This window comes from Contarinia nasturtii, unplaced genomic scaffold (genome assembly GCF_009176525.2).
Source record: "Contarinia nasturtii isolate CC-2019 unplaced genomic scaffold, AAFC_CNas_1.1 Cnas_scaffold_2367, whole genome shotgun sequence".
Taxonomy (NCBI): Eukaryota; Metazoa; Arthropoda; class Insecta; order Diptera; family Cecidomyiidae; genus Contarinia; species Contarinia nasturtii.
Window position 1 is genome coordinate 676,522 of NW_022199689.1, and position 20,449 is coordinate 696,970.

The 20,449-nt window shown below is 33.4% G+C and overlaps 6 protein-coding genes across 12 annotated transcripts in view; 5 read left to right on the plus strand and 1 right to left on the minus strand.

Annotated features, from left to right (window-relative positions):
• The first annotated feature begins 1,045 nt into the window (after nt 1-1,045).
• LOC116348224 lies at nt 1,046-2,794 on the plus strand. The gene is made up of 2 exons (XM_031779134.1): nt 1,046-1,237; nt 1,319-2,794. Exons 1-2 carry the CDS (start codon nt 1,112-1,114, stop codon nt 2,792-2,794), a joined length of 1,602 nt encoding a protein of 533 aa, XP_031634994.1. The 5' UTR covers nt 1,046-1,111.
• Nucleotides 2,795-2,951: 157 nt separating this feature from the next.
• On the plus strand, nt 2,952-5,546 carry LOC116348252 (solute carrier family 25 member 45-like). 2 transcript variants are annotated; one of them, XM_031779165.1, is made up of 8 exons: nt 2,952-3,446; nt 3,515-3,627; nt 3,706-3,946; nt 4,049-4,163; nt 4,237-4,409; nt 4,557-4,672; nt 4,760-4,841; nt 5,406-5,546. In XM_031779165.1, exons 1-8 carry the CDS (start codon nt 3,404-3,406, stop codon nt 5,417-5,419), a joined length of 897 nt encoding a protein of 298 aa, XP_031635025.1. In that variant the 5' UTR covers nt 2,952-3,403; the 3' UTR covers nt 5,420-5,546. The 2 variants fall into 2 exon arrangements, with proteins under 2 accessions (XP_031635025.1, XP_031635024.1); XM_031779164.1 differs by lacking the exon at nt 5,406-5,546 and adding an exon at nt 4,908-5,078.
• Nucleotides 5,483-13,925, plus strand: LOC116348251 (ubiquitin-protein ligase E3B-like). Of its 6 annotated transcripts, none has more exons than XR_004201780.1 (19): nt 5,484-5,665; nt 5,739-6,037; nt 6,110-6,195; nt 6,297-6,395; nt 6,459-6,839; nt 6,898-6,955; nt 7,133-7,236; nt 7,314-7,341; nt 7,443-7,827; nt 7,892-8,010; nt 8,271-8,426; nt 8,606-9,192; nt 9,261-9,376; nt 9,448-9,577; nt 9,641-9,808; nt 9,894-10,786; nt 12,475-12,607; nt 13,395-13,483; nt 13,587-13,925. XR_004201780.1 is itself a non-coding variant. In XM_031779163.1 (16 exons), exons 1-16 carry the CDS (start codon nt 5,610-5,612, stop codon nt 10,182-10,184), a joined length of 3,063 nt encoding a protein of 1,020 aa, XP_031635023.1. In that variant the 5' UTR covers nt 5,484-5,609; the 3' UTR covers nt 10,185-10,951. The 6 variants fall into 6 exon arrangements, 1 of the variants encoding a protein (XP_031635023.1); XR_004201781.1 differs by having other exon boundaries at nt 13,473-13,483; XR_004201783.1 differs by lacking the exons at nt 13,395-13,483; nt 13,587-13,925 and having other exon boundaries at nt 5,483-5,665; nt 8,606-8,809; nt 9,038-9,192; nt 12,475-13,373.
• Nucleotides 13,926-14,346: 421 nt separating this feature from the next.
• Nucleotides 14,347-20,449, plus strand: part of LOC116348246 (phosphoacetylglucosamine mutase) — a 14,886-nt gene continuing 8,783 nt past the window's right edge. The window contains exon 1 of the mRNA XM_031779158.1: nt 14,347-14,872. Coding sequence (XP_031635018.1) covers nt 14,766-14,872 — 107 coding nt within the window. The 5' untranslated portion in view covers nt 14,347-14,765. The remainder of the gene's footprint in view (nt 14,873-20,449) is intronic.
• LOC116348249 (ovoinhibitor-like) lies at nt 16,986-17,746 on the minus strand. The gene is made up of 3 exons (XM_031779160.1): nt 17,570-17,746; nt 17,355-17,489; nt 16,986-17,281 (listed from the first exon to the last, which is right to left on the minus strand). The coding sequence occupies exons 1-3, from the start codon at nt 17,685-17,687 to the stop codon at nt 17,166-17,168; spliced, it is 369 nt and encodes a 122-aa protein (XP_031635020.1). The 5' UTR covers nt 17,688-17,746; the 3' UTR covers nt 16,986-17,165.
• Nucleotides 18,406-19,185, plus strand: LOC116348248 (serine protease inhibitor dipetalogastin-like). The gene is made up of 3 exons (XM_031779159.1): nt 18,406-18,610; nt 18,677-18,811; nt 18,885-19,185. The coding sequence occupies exons 1-3, from the start codon at nt 18,442-18,444 to the stop codon at nt 18,986-18,988; spliced, it is 408 nt and encodes a 135-aa protein (XP_031635019.1). The 5' UTR covers nt 18,406-18,441; the 3' UTR covers nt 18,989-19,185.

Here is a 20,449-nt window from a genome sequence, read left to right on the forward strand (position 1 = left end):
GTCTTTGAGCGAACTACGACCGCAACGGAATTCTCGGTACCAGTTATAAATTGTCTGAAGGGTTGGTGCTTCATTGCCAAAGGCCAAATGAAGTCGATCGAAACACTGTTGTTGAGATAATTTACTTCGAAAATCGTAGTAAATCATTTTACGAAAATCTTCACGTGTAAAATTCATTTTTTTGTTGAGTCGCAGTTTACCAGTCACTGTAAACAATACAAATAGCGTTCGTACGACAAAAGGTTCAGGGCACGAATACATACCAAAACATCAAACTTTACGAATATGACAATGGCTTACATCGGGCAACACTATAAGTACCATTTTAAAAAAAATTATGGAGCAACCTACGTAGACGTTTGAAAACAAAATCTCTTTTTTTTCCTTCAAAGTATGATAACAAATAAAACATTATATCTCAAATAATTTGTTGTTTTATAGGAATTATTCATCAATTTAAAATTGGAATGTATCAATCGAATGTATCATCATTTGCATTCATTATTGAATAAGGAACATGACGAAATTGATTTAATCAATTTCAAGTATATCGCATCAAATTAAATGAAAAATGCATACAAAAAAAATGTTTTTGATTTGGTTCATTTGTACTGTAATTTTCAAAGGCTATCCAATGATTGAGAGTTTTCTAAATTTAAATTCTGATTTGCTTTTTTTATTTTTTATTCAATTGTCATCGAAGGCAACTTAATTTCTCATTTCCCATGCCATCGGTTGGATACCTAACTAACAAATAAAAACCACTCTTTATTCTTCAAAGACGTTCAACGTGTATGAAAAATATATGGCAATAAAAATTCGAGAAATACAGAGAGAGAGAGAGAGAGAGAGAGAGAGAAAATAAAACGTTTATTGTCATTTCGGACACATTCAAGTGATTTCAATTTATTTTCAATTGTTTGGGATGTCAAATTATTATTTGTCTAAACATTAAAACTTACGTCAGCGCACTCTGGATATTTTTTTTTTTGAATCTCACTGACAACTTTGCATTGGCATTTCATTTTGACATATATATTGTGTGTATTCACTTTGAACGTTGGCGAACGAATTTTTTTTAGTTTATAGAGTATTTCAAAGTTTAAACAAAATGCCATTCATTTGCGATGACATCAATTGGAGATATGTTGATGAAGAGGATCAATATGACAAAAGTCGATATGTTGTCGTACGAAAGCTTCACATCACATTAAATACAGGACCTTGGCAAGTTTTGGTAATCAGAATTAAAAACACATAAACTGTTGCTCTAGTTAGTGTCATTAAATCAAAATTGAAATATTTAAAATATTTATAGGAATTGTCACAATTTACACCGGATGAAATTCGTCGGCGACTCCGAAAGTTTGGAGACATTGAATCTATAGATATGTTATCGTCTATCGAGGCTGATGTTACGTTTGTTTGCGATCGAAATGCATATTTGGCGCAGTTGCAACAGGACTATGACATTCAAATCAGAAGACAACGACCATTTCGCATCCGTCCAGCCGACACCTGGAACCAACCTCAAGATGTATCAACTGAACCCATCGATGAATCTGTACAAACATCTGAAATATTCAATTTGAATGAAGACTGTCTATTGTATTTGTTCAGATTTTTGGATCTTGATTCGCAGGTCCATTTATCCGAAGTTTGTAAGCTTTTTGCACAACTTTTGCATAAACATTGTTTTCCGCGAGTTCGATATTTTTCGGTGGAAAATGATGGTCACAATATTCAAATGCCATTGGCAAAAATGAGACGAACTTTACGTTGCATTGGAGCTCATATTACAGACTTAAAGTACACATGTAATATTTATAACGATGTTCAGTCAATGATGCGATTTGTAGAGGTGTTGGCTCAGTTCGTTGGGCCAAACTTGCGACGAGCTCAATTTTTAAACAGTCTCATCTGTATGGGAAAACAAATATCGACACTTGCACCAATCCTACGAAATTTAGAATCATTAGAAATATATGATTCGCTTCACGATTGCTATGATGATATCGATTTCGAAGAAATATGCCCAAATTTAACGGAATTGAAATTGAAATTGAATATGCGATTGGAAAAATGTTGTAAGCCATGGCGACAACTACAACATCTCTCGGTATTGTCGAATGAATTTCTCAATACGATAACATTTGTGGATTTTTTGGAACAAAATCCACGATTGAAAACGATAGAATTCGATGTATTTGAGAGTGATGTTAAGTTAGGTGCGATTGGTAAACATCTACCAATGTTAGAAAAATTAACAATGGATTCCATCGATGTAAGTTTGGGACCATGGGATTTTCAACACATTGCAGCCTTACAATTGACCGAAATTAATTTGATGACACTGAATTATGAGCATTTAAGTGGTTTTTTCGATTGTCTGAGTACATTCACAAGATTACGTAAAATTGATTTTCATGCAACACGTCCACTGGCCGAAGAAGATGACGAAAAAGACTATGAACGATCATTGGTTAATATGGTTAAATCGTTACCAGAGCTTGAAGAATTCTCGCTTAGATCTGTATCAATCACTGAGAAGACTTTACTTGAATTTTTAAGATCTGCGCAGCAGCTGAAGATTATCCATACACATTGGTGTCTATTGAAGTTCTCGGATATACTTATTTTAGATATTGTTGGCATTTTAAAGTGCATTCGACCAAATAAGAATTTGTTATTTTATGTGGATCCAGCTGATTATATCTGTATACGTGTTACACGAAATGAAGACGTTAAACAGTATCTTAGCATTAGTTCGAAATGTCAACATTTAGGATTTTGAAATTTAAAAATAAAATATTAATATAATTTTGAAATTATTTTTTTATACTTTTTATTCTATAATTCAATATTTGCAAAAAAATTCCACTTTTTAGATTTAATTTGAAAAAAAAATCCTCGCGGACTGAATACTGTAACAGCGATGACCAAATCCAACGATTGGAAACGCTGTAGTTCAGTGTTTAATTGAGTAGGGCGGCGCCACCGTCTATACATACAAATGTCCATTTAAATCAGCGCCATCTACGCTAAAACATACTTTTGGTTGAAAATAAAACGCCATCATATTCCGACATTGACCAAATCCCAAATTTTGATCACAAATCATTCTGCTACGAAAACATATTATCATTATCATGGTCGGCTCGTATGAAAATTGTGGGAAAATTGCCAAAAATCGTGACCAAACCAAATGTGAGTGAATCGAATTTGAATTTACGTTTCTCAGTAAAATTGACATTAAATTGTTGACGACACATCATGTGCCATGCATCCGGGCGCCGTTTGCATATACCATTTTTATTCTCTTGATTTAATTCGCGGAAATAGTGAGGATTTTAAAAATTATCTTATTTTATTTGTGTGAGTTAATAAAAAAGTTTTTAAAACAATGGTGATTGTTTATTGTGATTTTATGGCTGGTTGTATTGGTGGTATGTTTTTATTGATAATTCTATAAAAATACGGAAATAATTTGAAAATATATGTATGTGTGTAAAAGGTGCCTGTGGAACATTGATCGGACATCCATTTGATACGATAAAAACTTGGCAGCAATTTGGAAATCGTCGGATTAGGAAATCAATTTATGACATAGTGATACGCAACAATGGAGTTAAGAGAAAAACTATTTTTAAAAAAATGACAAAAAGTTTGTAATTAGATAGATTTTTCTTTCCTTCTCTCTAAAAGTTAAATGGATTTTTTCGTGGAATGGCCTTCCCCATGATGTCTAGTGGTATACTGAATTCAATTTTATTCGGTGTCTATGGCAATGAACTTCGTCGTTTGCAGAATATCTGCACATCAGATGCTGAACGTAAAATTGAATGGGCACAGAATGTATTTTTAGCCGGGTCAACAGCAGGTCTGATTCATGCATTTTTCGCATGTCCCATTGAATTAATAAAAATTCGATTACAAACACAAAATCGTGAGTTTTCCATCGTTTAACGACGAATTGAAAATAATTAAAAATAGTCTCACACCGTTTTATATTTACGTCGTGTTATAAAACATCAAACGACATAGTTAGATCACAACTATTGGCGGCGGTATGAACGACAAGGTCCAATTAATTGCATCAAAACAGTCTATCGCAATGAAGGTTTAATTGGCTTCTATCGTGGATGGACGCCAATGATTTGCCGGTAATAACAAAATGTTTTTGTTTTTTTTTTTCAATTCTCTCCTTCCAAAACCCCTAATTCGATTTTATTCCAGAGATGTTTTTCCATACGGAATTTATATGTTGGCTTATGAATATGTTTCAAGAACACTATCCAACTCAGAATGGGTTTTGGAGAAAAGAGAACGCTTTAAGGAATTACAAAAATATGATAAAACACTAACTTATCTCGATATTTCAATACCAATTTTATCAGGAGCATTTGCTGGTATGGCTTTGTGAATATTTCAATTTTTTTACTCTTTTGCAGTTTAATTTCCCCGTTGTCAAATTTATTATGTGACATTTTTAGATCCTAATTTTTTGAATAAAATGTTGTATCAAAAATAAATAAATAAAATGTATGTATTTCCAGGCTTTTTGTCATGGATTCTGGTGATCCCTTTTGATGTGATAAAAACTGTCGTACAAGCCGAAACTGATATAACTAAACATGGTGATATGGTGCAAATATTCAAAGCAAAAACAAATGTGAGTCGATTATAACTTTTGGCTTACGATAATGCTTATATAAGATTTTATAAAAATAATTATCTGCTTCTACGATTTACGTTTCAGAAATACGGTTGGAAAATTTTTTTCCGTGGGAGCTGGATTATTTTAGTTCGATCATTACCAACAAATGCTGCAACGTTTTTAGGTAATATTGACTATTTTCAAACTACTAATGAACATGTTTCCAAATATTTTTTTCTCTTAAATAAAGGCTACTCATATGCACTGGACAGATTTCAAGAAATTTCCAATGTCAAACCACTTTGATATTACAAACTTTTCTTGTAAATTGTTTTGCTTCGGGTTTTACTCGAATACATTTAATTTTAACGAACATTTAACAAGCAATTGTAAATTTCTTCCGGTAGGAATTTTGCTCTTATACGCCGAAATAAATCGAATACATTAAGAACCGTTAAAAAGTAGTTGAAGTTATTTCTACAGCCTTAAAATCATTCGAATTTGATTCATCGTTTTTCCCTCCGTATTCAATTTAGTACTGTAAACGCACCACAAAACCAATGCATGCACACATACATCACACTACTGATTGTGAACTGTCAAGCTCTCAGCGAGTGTATAAAGCATATTAGCTGACAACTATGAAAAAGAAACACTTTCACACACTGCATAATATAATCATATGTCAAATAACAAATACACACAGTCAAAGTGACTTTTGCTCTCTCTCTCTCTCTTTTTTTTCTAGTGAAAAAAATTTGAACGAAAATAAAAATTAAATTGAGCGCCAAAGCATTCATTTGAACTGCATACATATTTGTATACGAATTCTATTGAGTCGGAAAAAATCGATAAAAATATTCAATTATATTAGAGAAGTAAGCTTGAAACTAATGAATTTATAGCTGTGTGATTTTAACCGTGTGATTCGATAGCGATATTAACCATAAACATGTTCAATACAAGAAATAAGACAGAAGCTGCGCACGAAAAAGAACGTAAAGTACTGTAAGTGATAGTGGTCTATCTTGGATGCATATCTGAATTTCATAAAAATTCTTATGCACATTTATTATTACAGGGATGCGATAGACGATATTATACCACCAAATAAAAAACAGGAAGAAATTGTGTTGAAAGCAAACGCCGAAGTGTATCATGCAGTTAGTCGCTTTTTGAGAATATTTCGTGAAAACTCAGACGCGTATAGTGAACGCTTGCAACGTATTTGTTTCTATTTGTTGAAATCGCTTGAATCGGAAGATCCAAAGCTTTGTTACATTGGTCTTGTTCTAAATAAAAATCTCGACATGGCATGGACACGGCACATAGAATTATTGCTATCCAAATGTTGTCTCCACATGGAAAATCTAAGTCCAGGTAAATAACGATGGAAACACAGATAACACTCGAATATTTTACTTATTTTATTCATTTTTGCTTTTTTTTTAGATACACCTTCGGAGAGTTTGACTTTGACATTATATTTAAGGACATTGGTTGCATTTACAACGCCAATAAATTGGGATCTATTGAAAGTAAAAAGTTTTGCTCTTAAGCTATATATATATTTGATTGTCATCATTACTTCCATTATTTATTGATTAATTTCCAATATATTTTATATGATTACCCCTAGGTAAATAGTTTAATAATAGATTTAGAACCAATAATCAAACAAAAATGCAGGAATATGCTCGATACACTAGTAAAAAAGGGATTATTTCAAACATTACGGGTTAGAATAACTAATATGCAAAAAACAAACAATCTTTTGAAAATCACTTTACAATGTTTACAGAAAATACTTTTAAAAAGGACTTGTGGAAAAAATATCACAATGAAGCCGATCTTATTTCAAGCCATTTTAGAATTGTCAATTCGACCATTAACAACCGGAAATGTTACCGAACATTTATTGATGACATTTTTGATGAACATCTTATCAACGCCCGCCCTAATTTATCATATTGAAGCAAATATAAGCCATTCTTTGGAAAAATTTCACACAGATTCAATTCTGGAGCGAAGTCTTGATTTACTGTCAATGGAACAACATATGAAAAGCATAACAGAAGATATGAAAGCAACAGAATGTTTAGCTTTATTGGCAAATATTGTCCATTTATTCCATTTGGAACCCATTGATGAAGCAAAAAAATTCGGCTTGTCTGCGTTTATGGTAAAGAGAAGAAAAAAATATTGAATTAATAGTGATTGAATTTTTTTTTCAATTTCAGCCTGTCTGTATGAAACTATTGCAAACTATTTCAGATTTAGTGAAGGGTCCCAAACAAGGTAAAAATCAGAGTAGCGAAACAAACAACTACGCGCACCGACTACGTGCACCAATGTGCAATCAATGGCACATTTTTGTTCCACCGAGTGCACATTGGTGCACGTAGTTCTTTGTTCAATTAGCTCACTATTACTTATTGCTTAATTTCCATTTTTTATTTTGTGATTCACTCCCAGGTGGAAGTGAATATCACGAATTATTGGAAATATTGGGATTGACTCCATTTAGTTCGGAACACAATGAAAAAGTTTCAATAAAAAAACAACTGTATTTGTTATGGGTAAGTGAATGTTTTTATGGGTATATGAATCCATTTTTTAATTGTCCACATTAATTTCTTCTGTGCTTCTACCCTAGGAAAATCAAACAGTCAAAATTATTTTGGGTAAGAGTTTTCAAATTAAATTGCAATTCATACATATTGACATTTTAAGTTTATAAATTAAGTAGTAGATTTTTCACAGTGCAATATTTGTTTTAATTTAGGTGACAATTTAAAAGAGTTATCAAAAGGCTATGAAAAAATAGAATACACATTACCGCAACAAGGACCTGGAAATTTGTTAAACCGGGCTCTGGGACGAACACAATCGTGGCGTAAACTTGGATCACCTGAAATATCAAGAGTGGCCATCGTTTGTGCCATGTACCATGAGGCATTGAAAACACTAACACAAATAAAATTAGATATTCTGTCCGGTCTCTGTTACGACAACACACTGTTACACGATTTTTTCATATCGATTGCATCGCTTGGTGTTAATTGTGGTTTAGAAGCATTTTCAGAACTATTGTCTGTCTCACCGAATATTTTACCACCTCAACTCTTGATGTTATTACTGTTTTGTGATTTAATGACGCATTATGTGACGTAAGTGTGTCTGGATGAATGCATTGGATTCGTTTTCTTAAATGTTATTATTGTTTCTTTTTAGAGTTTTGGACGATATTCAAATGTATGAGAAGCAAACACCGTTGAAACTGAATCATTATATCGTTTTATCAAGTTTTCTGAACAACTTTTTGTATAAAGCAATTCAGGAAAATATATTCGGTATTAACGTTTTTTTTTCTATTATTACGTTGAAAACCAGGGATTGTTCCTCTGAGGAGGAGGAACGTTAAGGAGAAAAATATTTTTAAGCAAAAAAGATAGTTTTGTGATGAAACTAGCTTTTCCTCCCCACTTATGAAGAAGAATCCACCTCAGCGCCCTCCTCCTCCTCATTTTCCATTATCACCGTTCCTCCTCCTCAGAGGAGCAATTCCTGTTAAAAACGAATGGCGATTGTTTATCTATTTTCATCATTTCAGATTTAAATATAATCAATTCAAATCCGCTATTTGTGTCAATGCATTCATTATTATTGTGTTTGTATCAGCGTGATTGTCGTCGTCAATTTGCGCCAAAAAATCATTGGATTATTTCTGATATTCGTCTATCGAATTTTCTTGCCGATTTGGAAAAAGGTATGTAAAAGTAACGATGGATCAATAACATTTTTAAAAGGAGAATGGGACTTTCTCGTTTTTATGTTGGTACCACTGACATTATCATATCCATTTGTTTATATGTGAAGTGCTACCAATTTAAAAGTGACTGACTCACGAAGGCCCATCCTCCTTTCATTTGTGTCTCTTCTATTCAGGTGAAATGTCAGCAAAAGTGCTTTTATCAAAAATGCCACACATTATACCATACGACGAGCGTGTTAAATTATTTCGAAAATATGTGGAAAATGAAAAAGCGGTACTCGGTTTAACGGAGTCAGTATCGATTGAAATACATCGTGATCGAATCGTTGATGATGGTTATCGACAATTGGCAGTCTTAACACCGGCTCAATTGAAAGGTGTGATTCGTGTTAAATTCATTAATCAGCAAGGTCTTGATGAGGCTAGTATCGATCAGGATGGTGTTTTTAAAGAATTTCTAGAAGAAACAATTAAAAGAGTATTTGATCCATCACAAAATCTATTCAAAACAACAAGTGATCATCGACTGTATCCATCGCCAACGTCATATTTGCTAGATAATCATTTACTCTTATTTGATTTCATTGGACGCATGCTGGGCAAAGCCGTTTACGAAGGAATTGTCGTTAATGTACCGTTTGCTATGTTTTTCTTATCACAACTTCTCCAACAACAAGCCATATACAGTAGTAAATATAGAGATGAACTACCAAGTAACAGTAACCTATATGATAGACTAAGTATTATTAAAGATTATGAGGTAACCTACCTTCGCTATCTGTAAAAAGCCGATTTTCCATCATTAATCTGATAATTTTTTTTGTGCAGGGTGATGTGTCTGATTTGGATCTCACGTTTTCGGTGGATGTGGATCAAAATGGGAGAATTGTTAGACATAGACTATATCCTGGTAGAAGAGCTCAACGGGTGACAAATGATAATAAGTATAAAAATTGTGCATTGTAAAAAAAATGGAATTTATTCAATTAATCGAAACATGTGTATTTTATTATAGAAACACTTATATCGATTATGCGGCGTTTTTTAGAATACAAAATATCACTAAAGAGCAAACAACAGCATTTATCAGAGGCTTTAAGTCCATTGTCAATTCAGATTGGTTATCATTGTTTTCAACTCCAGAAGTATGTGCCATTAAATAAACAAATAATGTTCGTAATAAAATACGTTTTACAATAAATTTACAGTTACAACTTCTAATATCGGGCGCGGAAACGGCACTATTTGATGTAAAATATTTTCGAAAGTATACACAATATTCCGGTAGATTTCATGATTCGCATCGAGTTGTTCGCTGGCTTTGGGATATTCTATCTGAAGACTTTACTGAAGATGAACAAATATTATTTCTCAAGGTATTGACACATGTGAAATTCACATTGAAACTAATTATTTATAACTTATTCCTCTATATTTTCCTCATTTTTCGTAATGTATCAGTTTGTAACAGGCCGCTCAAAGCCGCCATTATTTGGTGTTGGATCTTTAGAACCGCCATTTTCGATTAGTTGTGACGATTATACTGATGATGACCGTGATACACTGGGTTCGGTGATTTGTAGCTTTTTCACAATTCGAAAGAAAGATATTCGTTCTTTAACATACCTTAACTTACTGATATTGCCAAATTATCAAAAGAAAAGTACTCTGCGCGAAAAGCTTAGATACGCCATTTCAAGTAACGCCGGATTTAAAATGCCCCGACGATATTTTGAAGAGTGTCATGTATAAATTATTAATTAATAATTAAATACACACACTTTGAATTACACTTCCAAAGAAATTTACAAAAACAGAAGTTAAAAGTGAATAGACGTGTCAACGGACACGGACGGACAATAAAAAATTCTCAATATGATTCGTTGTTTTTTGCGGACGGCAATCGATCAATTGACTTTGTTATTTTTTAAACTGATATTATAAAGATGACGTTGTCCAGGTTTGTTTGGTGGTGTGGCCATAAAATAGGCGATTTGGATTCCAATACTTTTTATTTGGAAACTGTGCAAAAAAATTCCGTTCTGTGTATTGTGATGCTCATTTACACAAAAAAGTCGTTGCCGGTGTCTGTATGTATTGTACATCTCGTTCTCTCCCCTTTCGCTATCATTCGATCGTCACGTAGGCAACATAAAGCGTCAAACAGCGTCCAACACCAATACACCGTCAAACATAGAGACGCGTGAGCACCGACGGCATCTCAACAACACGATGGCATAGCATGCAATCAATTGCATGTTCACAGTAGCATTAGCACAAGTGAATGTATCAGTCGCGTTGGATCTGTCAAACAATAAAATCGTGCAACAATTCTAACAGCACAAAGTATACCAGTGAGTTTGATTTACTTTCTTGGGCAAAATTCGATTAGATTACAATTACGTAGGGTACTATTTATATATCGGGAATAACAAACATAGACAAACATTTATTATCGAAAATGGCTTTATTGTTTTTCAAAATATTCGCCATGATGATCGATACACTTTTGCATTCGCTCGAACCATTTGTCGTAGCATTCATGCCACTCCGAAAGTGGTATCTCCAAAACGTGTGTTTTGAACGCATCAACTGCTTCTTCGGACGTTGAAAATCGTTGACCACGCAGTTTATTCTTCACGCTTAGGAACAAAAAGAAATCGTTGGGTGCCAAATCAGGACTGTACGGCGGATGACTCATTTATTCGATGAGCGGTCAAATATTGAGTTGTTTGAGCCGATGTGTGAGAGCTTGCATTATCGTGATGAAGAATCATTCTGCGACGGCGGTTGTTTTTTCTTATTTCACCAAACACTTCCGGCAAACAAATGGTGGTATACCAATCAAAATTGACTGTTCTACGATCCTCTAGTGGAACTTTTGCTACATCTCCACTTATCGCGAAAAAACAGGCAACCAGAGCATATACTGAGCATAGATATATATCCGGGATATTTTGTGAGTATCCGATATTTATCGCAGCCAGACATTATAATGGAGTGAAAACAATAGAAGTGATTGTTATAGGTCTAAGTATAAAACCATTTACATTACTACAACCACTATAACAATAACTTCTATTGTTTTTACTCTATTTCAAAGTCTGGCTCCAATGAATATCGGATACTGACAAAATATCCAGGATATATATCTATGCTTAGTATATGCTCTGCAGGCAACCATTTGTTTCGCAACACTTCGAGCTCGAACAACTTTCGTCGGGTTATCTTCACTTTGGAAGACCCATACTGTTGACTGCTTTTTAGTTTCGAGCTCATTTGCATATATCCACGATTCGTCACCTGTGACGATATAATATACGGATTTTGAAGCACCACGATTGAATTTCTTGAGCATTTGTTTACACCAATCGACACGAGCCTTTTTTTTGAGCGATTGTCAAATTATGTGGTATCCAACGTGAGCAAATTTTTTTCACAGCTAAATGTTCATGTAAAATCCTAAATACGCTGGTCGCACTTATTCCCAGAGATGCCTCAATCTCATGGTATGTCACATGACGGTCTTCCATTATCAGTTTTCCGACAGCATCGATGTTTTCTGGTACAACAAATGATTTTGGACGACCTACGCGGAACTCGTCTTTGAGCGAACGACGACCACGATTGAATTCACTAAACCAGCAATATACAGTGGTCTTAGATGGGGCTTGATCACCAAAAGTCGAATTGAGTTGATCGATGCACTGTTGTTGAGATAATCCACGTCGAAAGTCGTAGTAAATCATTGCACGAAAATTTTCACGAGTTAATTCCATTTTTTTAGACGCAATTTACCAGTCAATGTAAACAATACAAATAGCGCGCGTATGACAGATCGTTTGGGTGGTGTTTATGCTAAAAAAGTACAAGCTTTGCGAATATGACAATGGTTTGCATCGGGCAACAGTATGTTTGTCAATTCCCGATGTATAAATAGTGCCCCTCGTACAATCCAAGATAAAAAAAATAGCAAGGAACATACATTATTTTTTGTCGAAAATAAATGAGCAATTCTTTTTGTTACTTATATTCTTAATAGAAAGTCTGTGATCGATTGAATGTTACAATGGGTGATGTGAAATTGGAACCAACTCTGCCACAGATTACAAAAGAACAGTGTACTGTGGACAAATCAAGTGTCGGCACGTTAATTGACCGTGACGGTTCAAAAGGTAAAATGGTTTTGGTGTATAAGAATGGGAAATTGGCTGACAAAAATGGGGAATTGACCCCCCAAAAATAGGGAATTGGCTGTCAAAAATGGTGCGTTTGGTTGTGACAAATGGGGAATTGGCTGTAAAAAATGTAGCTTTTGGTTGTCAAAAATAGGAAAATTTGGCTGTCAAAAATGGGGAAATTGCCCCCCAAAAATGCGACGATAAAAAAAACGAAAAAAATGTTTAAAAAAATTTTGAAAGTAAGAAAAAGTAATATTATCCGATGCAATTTGATACTTTAATTACATTATCTTTCTTATGGTTCTTTGTCTTTTCTTCATTTCGTTGTTTCATATTGTTCCCCCGCTAGGGCTATCAATGAAATTCAATTATTCTTTGTTCTATCTGCTCGACGGCCAATTTCCCATTTTTAACAGCCAATTCCCCATTTTTGACACCCAATTCCTCATTTTTGGCAGCCATATCCTCATTTTTGACGGCCATTTTCTAATTTTTGACAGCCAGTTCCCCATATTTGACAGCAAATTCCTAATTTCTGACAGCCAGTTCCCCGTTTTTGGCAGCCAAATCCCCATTTTTGGGGGGCAATTTCCCCACTTTTGACAGCCACATTTTCCCACTTTAGACAGCCAAAAGCTACATTTTTGGCAGCCAATTACCCATTTTTGACAATCAAATGCCCCATTTTTGACAACCAAACGCACCATTTTTGACAGCCAATTCCCTATTTTTGGGGGGTCAATTCCCCATTTTTGGGGGGTCATTTCACCATTTTTGTCAGCCAATTTCCCATTTTTGACACACGTTTACCCTTTGCTGGTTCAAAAATCAATAAAATTCAATCGAATTATGGCGTCAGATTGAATATTGGTGAGTTACATATGATAACACAATTAATACATTTTAATTTTCTAATAAATTTGTTCATTGTTTCACATTTTCATTTGTGGTATACCAAAAATGACAAACAAAGAAACTGATCGTGATGGAAACGCAAGAGTCACCGTTCAGGGTGCAGCGCGACATTCATATGAAGCAATACGGTATATACAGCATTTGATAAGTGTCAAGGACAATTCTTCCCTCGGTCATAATTCATAAATTTTGATCCAGATGGAATGAAAAACTCTTTATTATTACACTGAAAGCTATATTTACCACCTCATAATTTTTGAAAAGTTTGAATTTACCCCTTTACAAATTAGAAGAAATTTTCCCTTCCCACCCCTGAAATTTTCAGTCTGCCCAGCTATGTGTGTTAATCCAATAGAAATAATTTCCAAAAAATGATGAATAAAAAAATTTCAATAAAAATGTCAAACAAAAAATATGCCATTGTAAATGTGTCGTTTGTAATTTTGTTTCAACCGATTAATAAAAATATTGAATAAAAATGTTCATAGGAAAAAAACCGTTTGGAATTTTGCTCTTACATGCCAAAATAAATCGAATAAATGCTCATTCATTAAGAACCGTTAAAAAATAGTTAGAATAATTTCTACAGCCGTTCATTCGAATTTGATTCATCGTTTTCCCCTCCCTATTCACATTAGTACTGTAAACGCACCACTAACCAATGCATGCACACATACATCACACTACTGAATGTGAACTGTCAAACTCTCAGAGTGTAGTTAAAACTATGTGAGAGGTGCCGTGTATAATGAGCTGACAACTATGAAAAAAAAAAAACACTTTCACACACTGCATAATATAATCATATGTCAAACAACAAATACACACAGTCAAAGTGTCTTTTGCTCTCTCGCTCTCAATGAGAGTCTAGTAGAAAAAGGTGACTAAATTTATGATTGAGTTCGATCGCGTTTTGAAACCGCATTAAAAAAGTGAATCGATCCGCAATTGGATGGTTTAGTTAGTTGTCGACATCGGTCGTGGTAACGTGTTTCGCTAGTTGCCCAATCGAATAAATGCAAAAATATTTATATAAATAAGAATTAAAACCGAATGGAATTTGTTTTGTGTTTAGCCGAAAAGAAATAATAATTTATTTGTTTTGTGCCTGTGACGAAGGAATTGTGTGTGCGTATTTTCGTGTTTGGATCTTCGATTTACTTTCGTGGGTGTTGCAGTCGAGCAAAGAGAAAATATTTTGTAAATTTGATTTAGTCCAAAGTAAAAGATTCCAAAAATGTCTTCGTCAGTTAATTTGCGAACAATTTATGCATTTGCACGGGAAATGTATCCGAAAAAGGTCACCACAAACATAGAGTATGGAACAGCCGGATTTCGTACAAAGTAAGTTGCAAAATAAGGCAATCATCCCACTTGACATAAATAAAATGAATGGAGTACGTGGCAATGAACTTTCGCGCTGATATGAATTTGCGATGCACCTCATTCCATTTTTATCAGGATAGTTTTATGTGTAGGTTTTTCATGCTTGGATCGCATGACTCATTTCACACTATAAATCAATGTTCTGTCTATATTGGGAGAAACGCGTATCTCGCATCGTTGTTATTCTTTTTTTTTGTCTAAGGAAACAAGTCGCTTGCAATTCCAATAGAAAACCTATTTATACTCGGACCGAAGATTCGGAACATCACACACACACCGTATTCCACCCAATACATGTTTCCTTCTATTTTTGAGAAAAGGAAAAAAAACCAGCAACAACAACGTCATTCATTACGCGATGTGTTTACATACAAGCATCAGCTATACTTTTATCAGTGATCCAAGAGTGAATTTTTCCAATCGCAACTGAATAAAGTATCAAAAATAGTTTTATATACAAAATGAAAGTGTATGCAAACAAGTTTCATTCGAAACTTTTTATTTTACTCATGTGAGGTTTGAGTCTAAATTCGAAAAACGTGTTCGGTTCACCGTTTCACGGCTCTATGAAACAGAAAAGCTATCGTCGTGATCAAAAGTGCCTTTAAAAGGTCAGATTTTGTCAAAACAAACAGATTTGTTTCTTTTCAAAAATAGTTTCATTTGACTGAATGAATGCCTCAAGTCACATACGATTGTTATGAATTATGAATCAAATTATTCGATCCATTTCAACATTATTTCCAATGAAATACCAATCACTGTCTGTTACTGTACTGTTTTTTTTTCTCCATATAAAGTTAATGCATCAACGCGGACGAGTTTTCCTACAGCTGTTCGCAATCGAAAGTGTTTTTTTTGTTCACTTCAATAAACGATCGCAATTGCATTGCGCTCAGTGAAACACAGAAATTCTCGACTCATGGATTATGACATGCACAAACAAACATTGTATGTAATATACGACGAGAAGTCACTTGCATACCAAACGTAATTGTAAACATTTCTAATGGAATGTGGTGTTTAACAACATCAAACACATTACCATAATCGACGGTAATGAAGTAATTCGATGTGGCGGCTTTTTTCTCCATCTACTTGAATGCGGAAGGGACTGTGTGTACACTGCACAGCGTTTCTAATTCTGATCTAATAAATTAGGTGGGATTTTCTAAACGAATCATTTAAATCTCGCGCACTTTGTAACAATTGAAAAAAAGACAAAAAATTAAAAGCGATTTCTACGCAGTTTAGTAACAAATCAAAATGAATATTAAACGTTGATATTGTTGAATCATTCGTCAGATTGCAGAGAATAATAGATTTTTGAATTTACTATTTTGCTTCGCGCGCTCTTCTTTTATGTTTTTCCAATGTGTTAGAATCAAAGCGAAAAAAGAGTATTTAAAGTGTGTGAATGTTCTATGTGGGCGAGTTAATTCTTTATTCAATTATCAAAAAATTTAACTTACCATATTTGGTGACAAAATTTCGACACTTGTTGGAGAGCCTATCAAGTTCATTGCCCGTTATATTAATTTTACTTCAATTAATATACGCTTGTTTGAGCCCATTTGGATAATTATAGTTTTTTTTGAATTATAAAAAATGGCTTTAAGTATTTTGTATAAATTTAGGCGTTTTAAAGGCTAGGCGTTTGTATATAGATGAACAAAACGGTATATTGACGACCGAGACGGTATTTCAATTTTGATAGAGACTTTTTTTGATAAAGACTTAGGAGCGAAGATTAGGATTTGGAAAGGATCGTCTTGCTACGAGAAATAGTTGATGGAATATACAAAGCTCGATAAATCTCGGAGTTACATAACTCGAACTGTATGAAAATACAGTCTTAAATACAATCGCAGTATTTACTTTAAGTTTTATTTGCCTCATTTGACTAGAACAATGTTTCATGTGTCGTTAGTATTTCAGGTGCAATTTTCAACTCATACATATTGTGGCAGTAAACATTTTACCATGAAGTAAATTTCACAATTATGACTCACAACTAACTTGAAAAAAAAAACTGTCACGGGCTCGTAAATTTTCAGTAATGTACATAAGATTCAAATGAAACCATTGTTTATTGAAATAATAATCAATGTTTGACATCAAATTAAAAACGATCAATACAAATATAAATTTCTTATGGTAAAACTTCCATTATCCCATTATGTGACCCAATTGAATAATTGTGACCGCCTTTCACCAAGATCGTTTTAAAAAGTGGTTGATAAACCAGCGCTCAATAACCGTTACAGTTTCCTTCGTGTTCTACAACCAAGTGGCTGCCATAGTTTTGTGCGCATTTATATACTGTACAATAATTGGTATATGTGACACCATCAGATCCACAAACCACTTGAATTGAGATAAAACAAATGATTTCATTAATATATGTCAAAAATGTTGTTTTCCTTTTTGAGATTCAAACCTTCTCCTCCACTACAATCGCAAAAAGGGACGTCACTTCGATCACATTCGCCGTCATGTTTCATTCCTAAGCCTTGTCGGTAATTGGCTGCTTTCCTGAACCAAAAATCATTTTGATATGTAACGCCATCATTTCCTATTTTGTAGAAAATTAATGAATTATGTTCAAATGGAACATTCTGATGATCAATTACACGCGCTATTTTCAAAACCTACCACAAACTGGATGATATTCATTTGGATTACTTTGGGGATAACCATATCCATACGGTGTACAGTTTACAGTCGCCAGAACGATTGCGATAGCTGCGAAAATGACTGCGAAGTAATTCATTTTGAATACGATTATTGAAAGAACTTGATCTTCAAATGCGTCGAAGGAACTGAAGAGAACTAGTGATCGTGGTACATATTTATACACAAATTTTGCTGACGCAATTTTTTTTATCTTTTGGCCCACTGGAATTCGCCAACTTTTAGCAGATTTTTATGACATGTTTTTCGGAAAATTTTTCAACAGTTCTTTGTTTAATTTTCAAAACAAAATTATTGTCTTTCTTATCGTTTTGGCAGCATCTCTAGTGCACGCACTAAAGTATGGATTTACAATGAAATAGATAAGGGATTGTTTACAAATTATTTTACGTATAATATCTAAAAATTATTATGGTATATTTGTTTTGAAAAAGTTCTGTTTGATAATAAATATACGCGATAATCAATGGAAAATTTGAGGTTTGATAAGCCCTGCATGTAAAAACTTGTTCGTCTCAAAGAAAGCTTTAAAAAAATCGTTGCACGATTATTGTGAATACTTAAATTACAAATTTAAAAAAACAAGTAAAGAATTATGATGTTTTTGTGATAAATTGACGTAGGAATACTATGTCTTAAAAATGTATTCAAAATGTAGCACGTTTTTCGTGAAAATTTGAGCACGAGTTATAATAAAAAAAGGACATGAGCAAAAAAAAATGTATAAACGTGCAAAAAGTTTTTTTGTATAAATGTGCCCAATGGTTTCCACCTTTCTCCAGTTTCTTTGATATAGCTATAGATCGTTCATTCAATAAATAAGTGTATTCAAAATGAACTACAAAATATTCTTCGGAATCCTTGCGATTGTAATTTCGACTATAAATTGTGCAGCACAATTTAATTTTGATTTTAATAATGATTATGATAATAATTATAATAATGATTATAATCATGATGGATTTGGTGTAGATTGCAGTTCAGACAATGATCCAGTTTGTGGTGAGAGAAAAAAATACTGAACTATTACATCTCATGTTTCATTAACTCAAATTTGCCACAAAATAGGAGGTGATGACGTGACCTATCAAAACCAATGTTGGTTCAATAAAGCCAGAGCATTACGTCCGTCTTTGTATGTAGCTGAGTATAATGTATGCAGAGGATCGCGTTGTACTTGTCAAAATGATAATCGTCTTGTTTGTGAGTGAACATGTGAAAATAAACTCATGCCACATTGCGATACATTTAATAACCATTGATGAAATCTTTATAGGTGCAAATGATGGCGTTACATATACCGATAGATGCACGTTGAAGTGTGCACGAAATTTCCATAACTCATTCCAATTGAAATTCGTCAAATACGGATACTGTTAAAATAATTATTGAGAATAATAATTATTATTGAGAAGAAAACAATCATTTTGTTAAATCAAATCATACCAATTTACTTCTTCAAACAATCACCGAATACTATTAAGAACCGTAATTGTGGAAAATTGTAGATGATTTAAACCATTGTATTGTGAGGAAAGTGGAGTAAATAAAAAACATTTTCTTCTCAATAAATCTGATTATTCAGTCGCATATTACTTGAACAAACAATAAGTCTGTTTTCAAAGGAGTTTTTCATTTTGAGTTGCATTCTTTTGCTAAAATGTCAGCTACAATCTCCGATAATAAACATTTGAAAAACACGTAACGTGAATCGACATATAATCCTTTTTTTAGAGTAAGTCCAAAAACAAACAGAGACAATAAATTGTAAGAAGTAATGTTGTTGATTCAATTTAATTATTATCCAGGAGATAAATCTACATGTGGTGCTTGGATGATATTGTGCTCTATAAAGATTCTGTGCGAAAGTTTTATGATATGTTTATGTGTTTGAACAAATCATGTTAATTGCAGTCTTGATCTTGGAAAATTTCTTGTTCTTTGCTTCTGCTCGTATTATTGAGCGTGAGTTCGAATATATTTTTCAACAAAAAAAGTCAAATTCAAATTCAAATATTTAAATATATATGTTGTTCGATGAATCATTTGTAGAATTAAGATATTTGAATATTTCACATTGAAAAAACTTCTCGTGTTGAAAAATATATCGTACTGTAGATCCAAATATATAATGTCACAATTAAAATTTATTGCAAAGATGCTACGAAAGCAACGAGATTTTATCTTTGGAAAATAATGCTTTTAGTAATTTAAACAACGAACATAGTATAAATAAAGAGTCTTACGGGAGTAAGACGAACTTTTCCGCACGGTGGTAGTTGCGTATTTTATTAAGAAAGCTCAAAATAACATTTGTTCGATTTTTCAAGCCATTCAAGCGGCGTAAAGTTCGAGACCAAAAAATATGTTCCAACTTTGGCAACGAAATATTCTTTAATTTAATAGCAGAAGTACCCGAGAAAAGATTTTTCACACTTTCATGATGAACCCATTTATACGACATTTGAAATTATTCTATTTTCTAACAAAACACTATAAAAAATATGTCTGACGTTAATTTTGCCTAAAAAATTATTTTTGAAACACTCTTCACAACTAAAGTCACAAAAAATTTGGATTTCTGTATGAGAGCCATGTCTGTATTCTACCTAATAGCGTTAAACTTTGTACAGGTTATTTTTTTCACAAAAAAAAAACATTCGGAGGGTTTGGAGAAATTTCAACCAAAATTAAGCGTACCTCCCATAAATATTCGTTTTTGAGCCAAAAATTGAAAATGTAGTATGGGAGGTATCCCTAATTTTGATTGAAATCTCTTCAAACTTTTGGAATGTTATTACTTTTCCGCACACACCTAGTGTGTAAGGTAAAGTATTGGAA

What these genes read in the sequence shown, in the direction of transcription:
- LOC116348251 (XM_031779163.1), top strand. Translation starts at nt 5,610, where the DNA reads ATGTTCAATACAAGAAATAAGACAGAAGCTGCGCACGAAAAAGAACGT. An exon ending in GATTATTTCAAACATTACGG is followed by an intron (nt 6,396 to 6,458) that starts GTTAGAATAACT and finishes CAATGTTTACAG; the next exon opens with AAAATACTTTTAAAAAGGAC. An exon ending in AGTGAAGGGTCCCAAACAAG is followed by an intron (nt 6,956 to 7,132) that starts GTAAAAATCAGA and finishes ATTCACTCCCAG; the next exon opens with GTGGAAGTGAATATCACGAA.
- LOC116348249 (XM_031779160.1), bottom strand. Translation starts at nt 17,687, where the DNA reads ATGAATTACTTCGCAGTCATTTTCGCAGCTATCGCAATCGTTCTGGCG. An exon ending in TGAATATCATCCAGTTTGTG is followed by an intron (nt 17,490 to 17,569) that starts GTAGGTTTTGAA and finishes TCTACAAAATAG; the next exon opens with GAAATGATGGCGTTACATAT. An exon ending in CGATTGTAGTGGAGGAGAAG is followed by an intron (nt 17,282 to 17,354) that starts GTTTGAATCTCA and finishes TCTCAATTCAAG; the next exon opens with TGGTTTGTGGATCTGATGGT.
- LOC116348248 (XM_031779159.1), top strand. Translation starts at nt 18,442, where the DNA reads ATGAACTACAAAATATTCTTCGGAATCCTTGCGATTGTAATTTCGACT. An exon ending in AGACAATGATCCAGTTTGTG is followed by an intron (nt 18,611 to 18,676) that starts GTGAGAGAAAAA and finishes GCCACAAAATAG; the next exon opens with GAGGTGATGACGTGACCTAT. An exon ending in AAATGATAATCGTCTTGTTT is followed by an intron (nt 18,812 to 18,884) that starts GTGAGTGAACAT and finishes AAATCTTTATAG; the next exon opens with GTGCAAATGATGGCGTTACA.
- LOC116348252 (XM_031779164.1), top strand. Translation starts at nt 3,404, where the DNA reads ATGGTGATTGTTTATTGTGATTTTATGGCTGGTTGTATTGGTG. An exon ending in TGGACGCCAATGATTTGCCG is followed by an intron (nt 4,164 to 4,236) that starts GTAATAACAAAA and finishes ATTTTATTCCAG; the next exon opens with AGATGTTTTTCCATACGGAA. An exon ending in TATTCAAAGCAAAAACAAAT is followed by an intron (nt 4,673 to 4,759) that starts GTGAGTCGATTA and finishes TTTACGTTTCAG; the next exon opens with AAATACGGTTGGAAAATTTT.
- LOC116348224 (XM_031779134.1), top strand. Translation starts at nt 1,112, where the DNA reads ATGCCATTCATTTGCGATGACATCAATTGGAGATATGTTGATGAAGAG. An exon ending in CAGGACCTTGGCAAGTTTTG is followed by an intron (nt 1,238 to 1,318) that starts GTAATCAGAATT and finishes AAATATTTATAG; the next exon opens with GAATTGTCACAATTTACACC.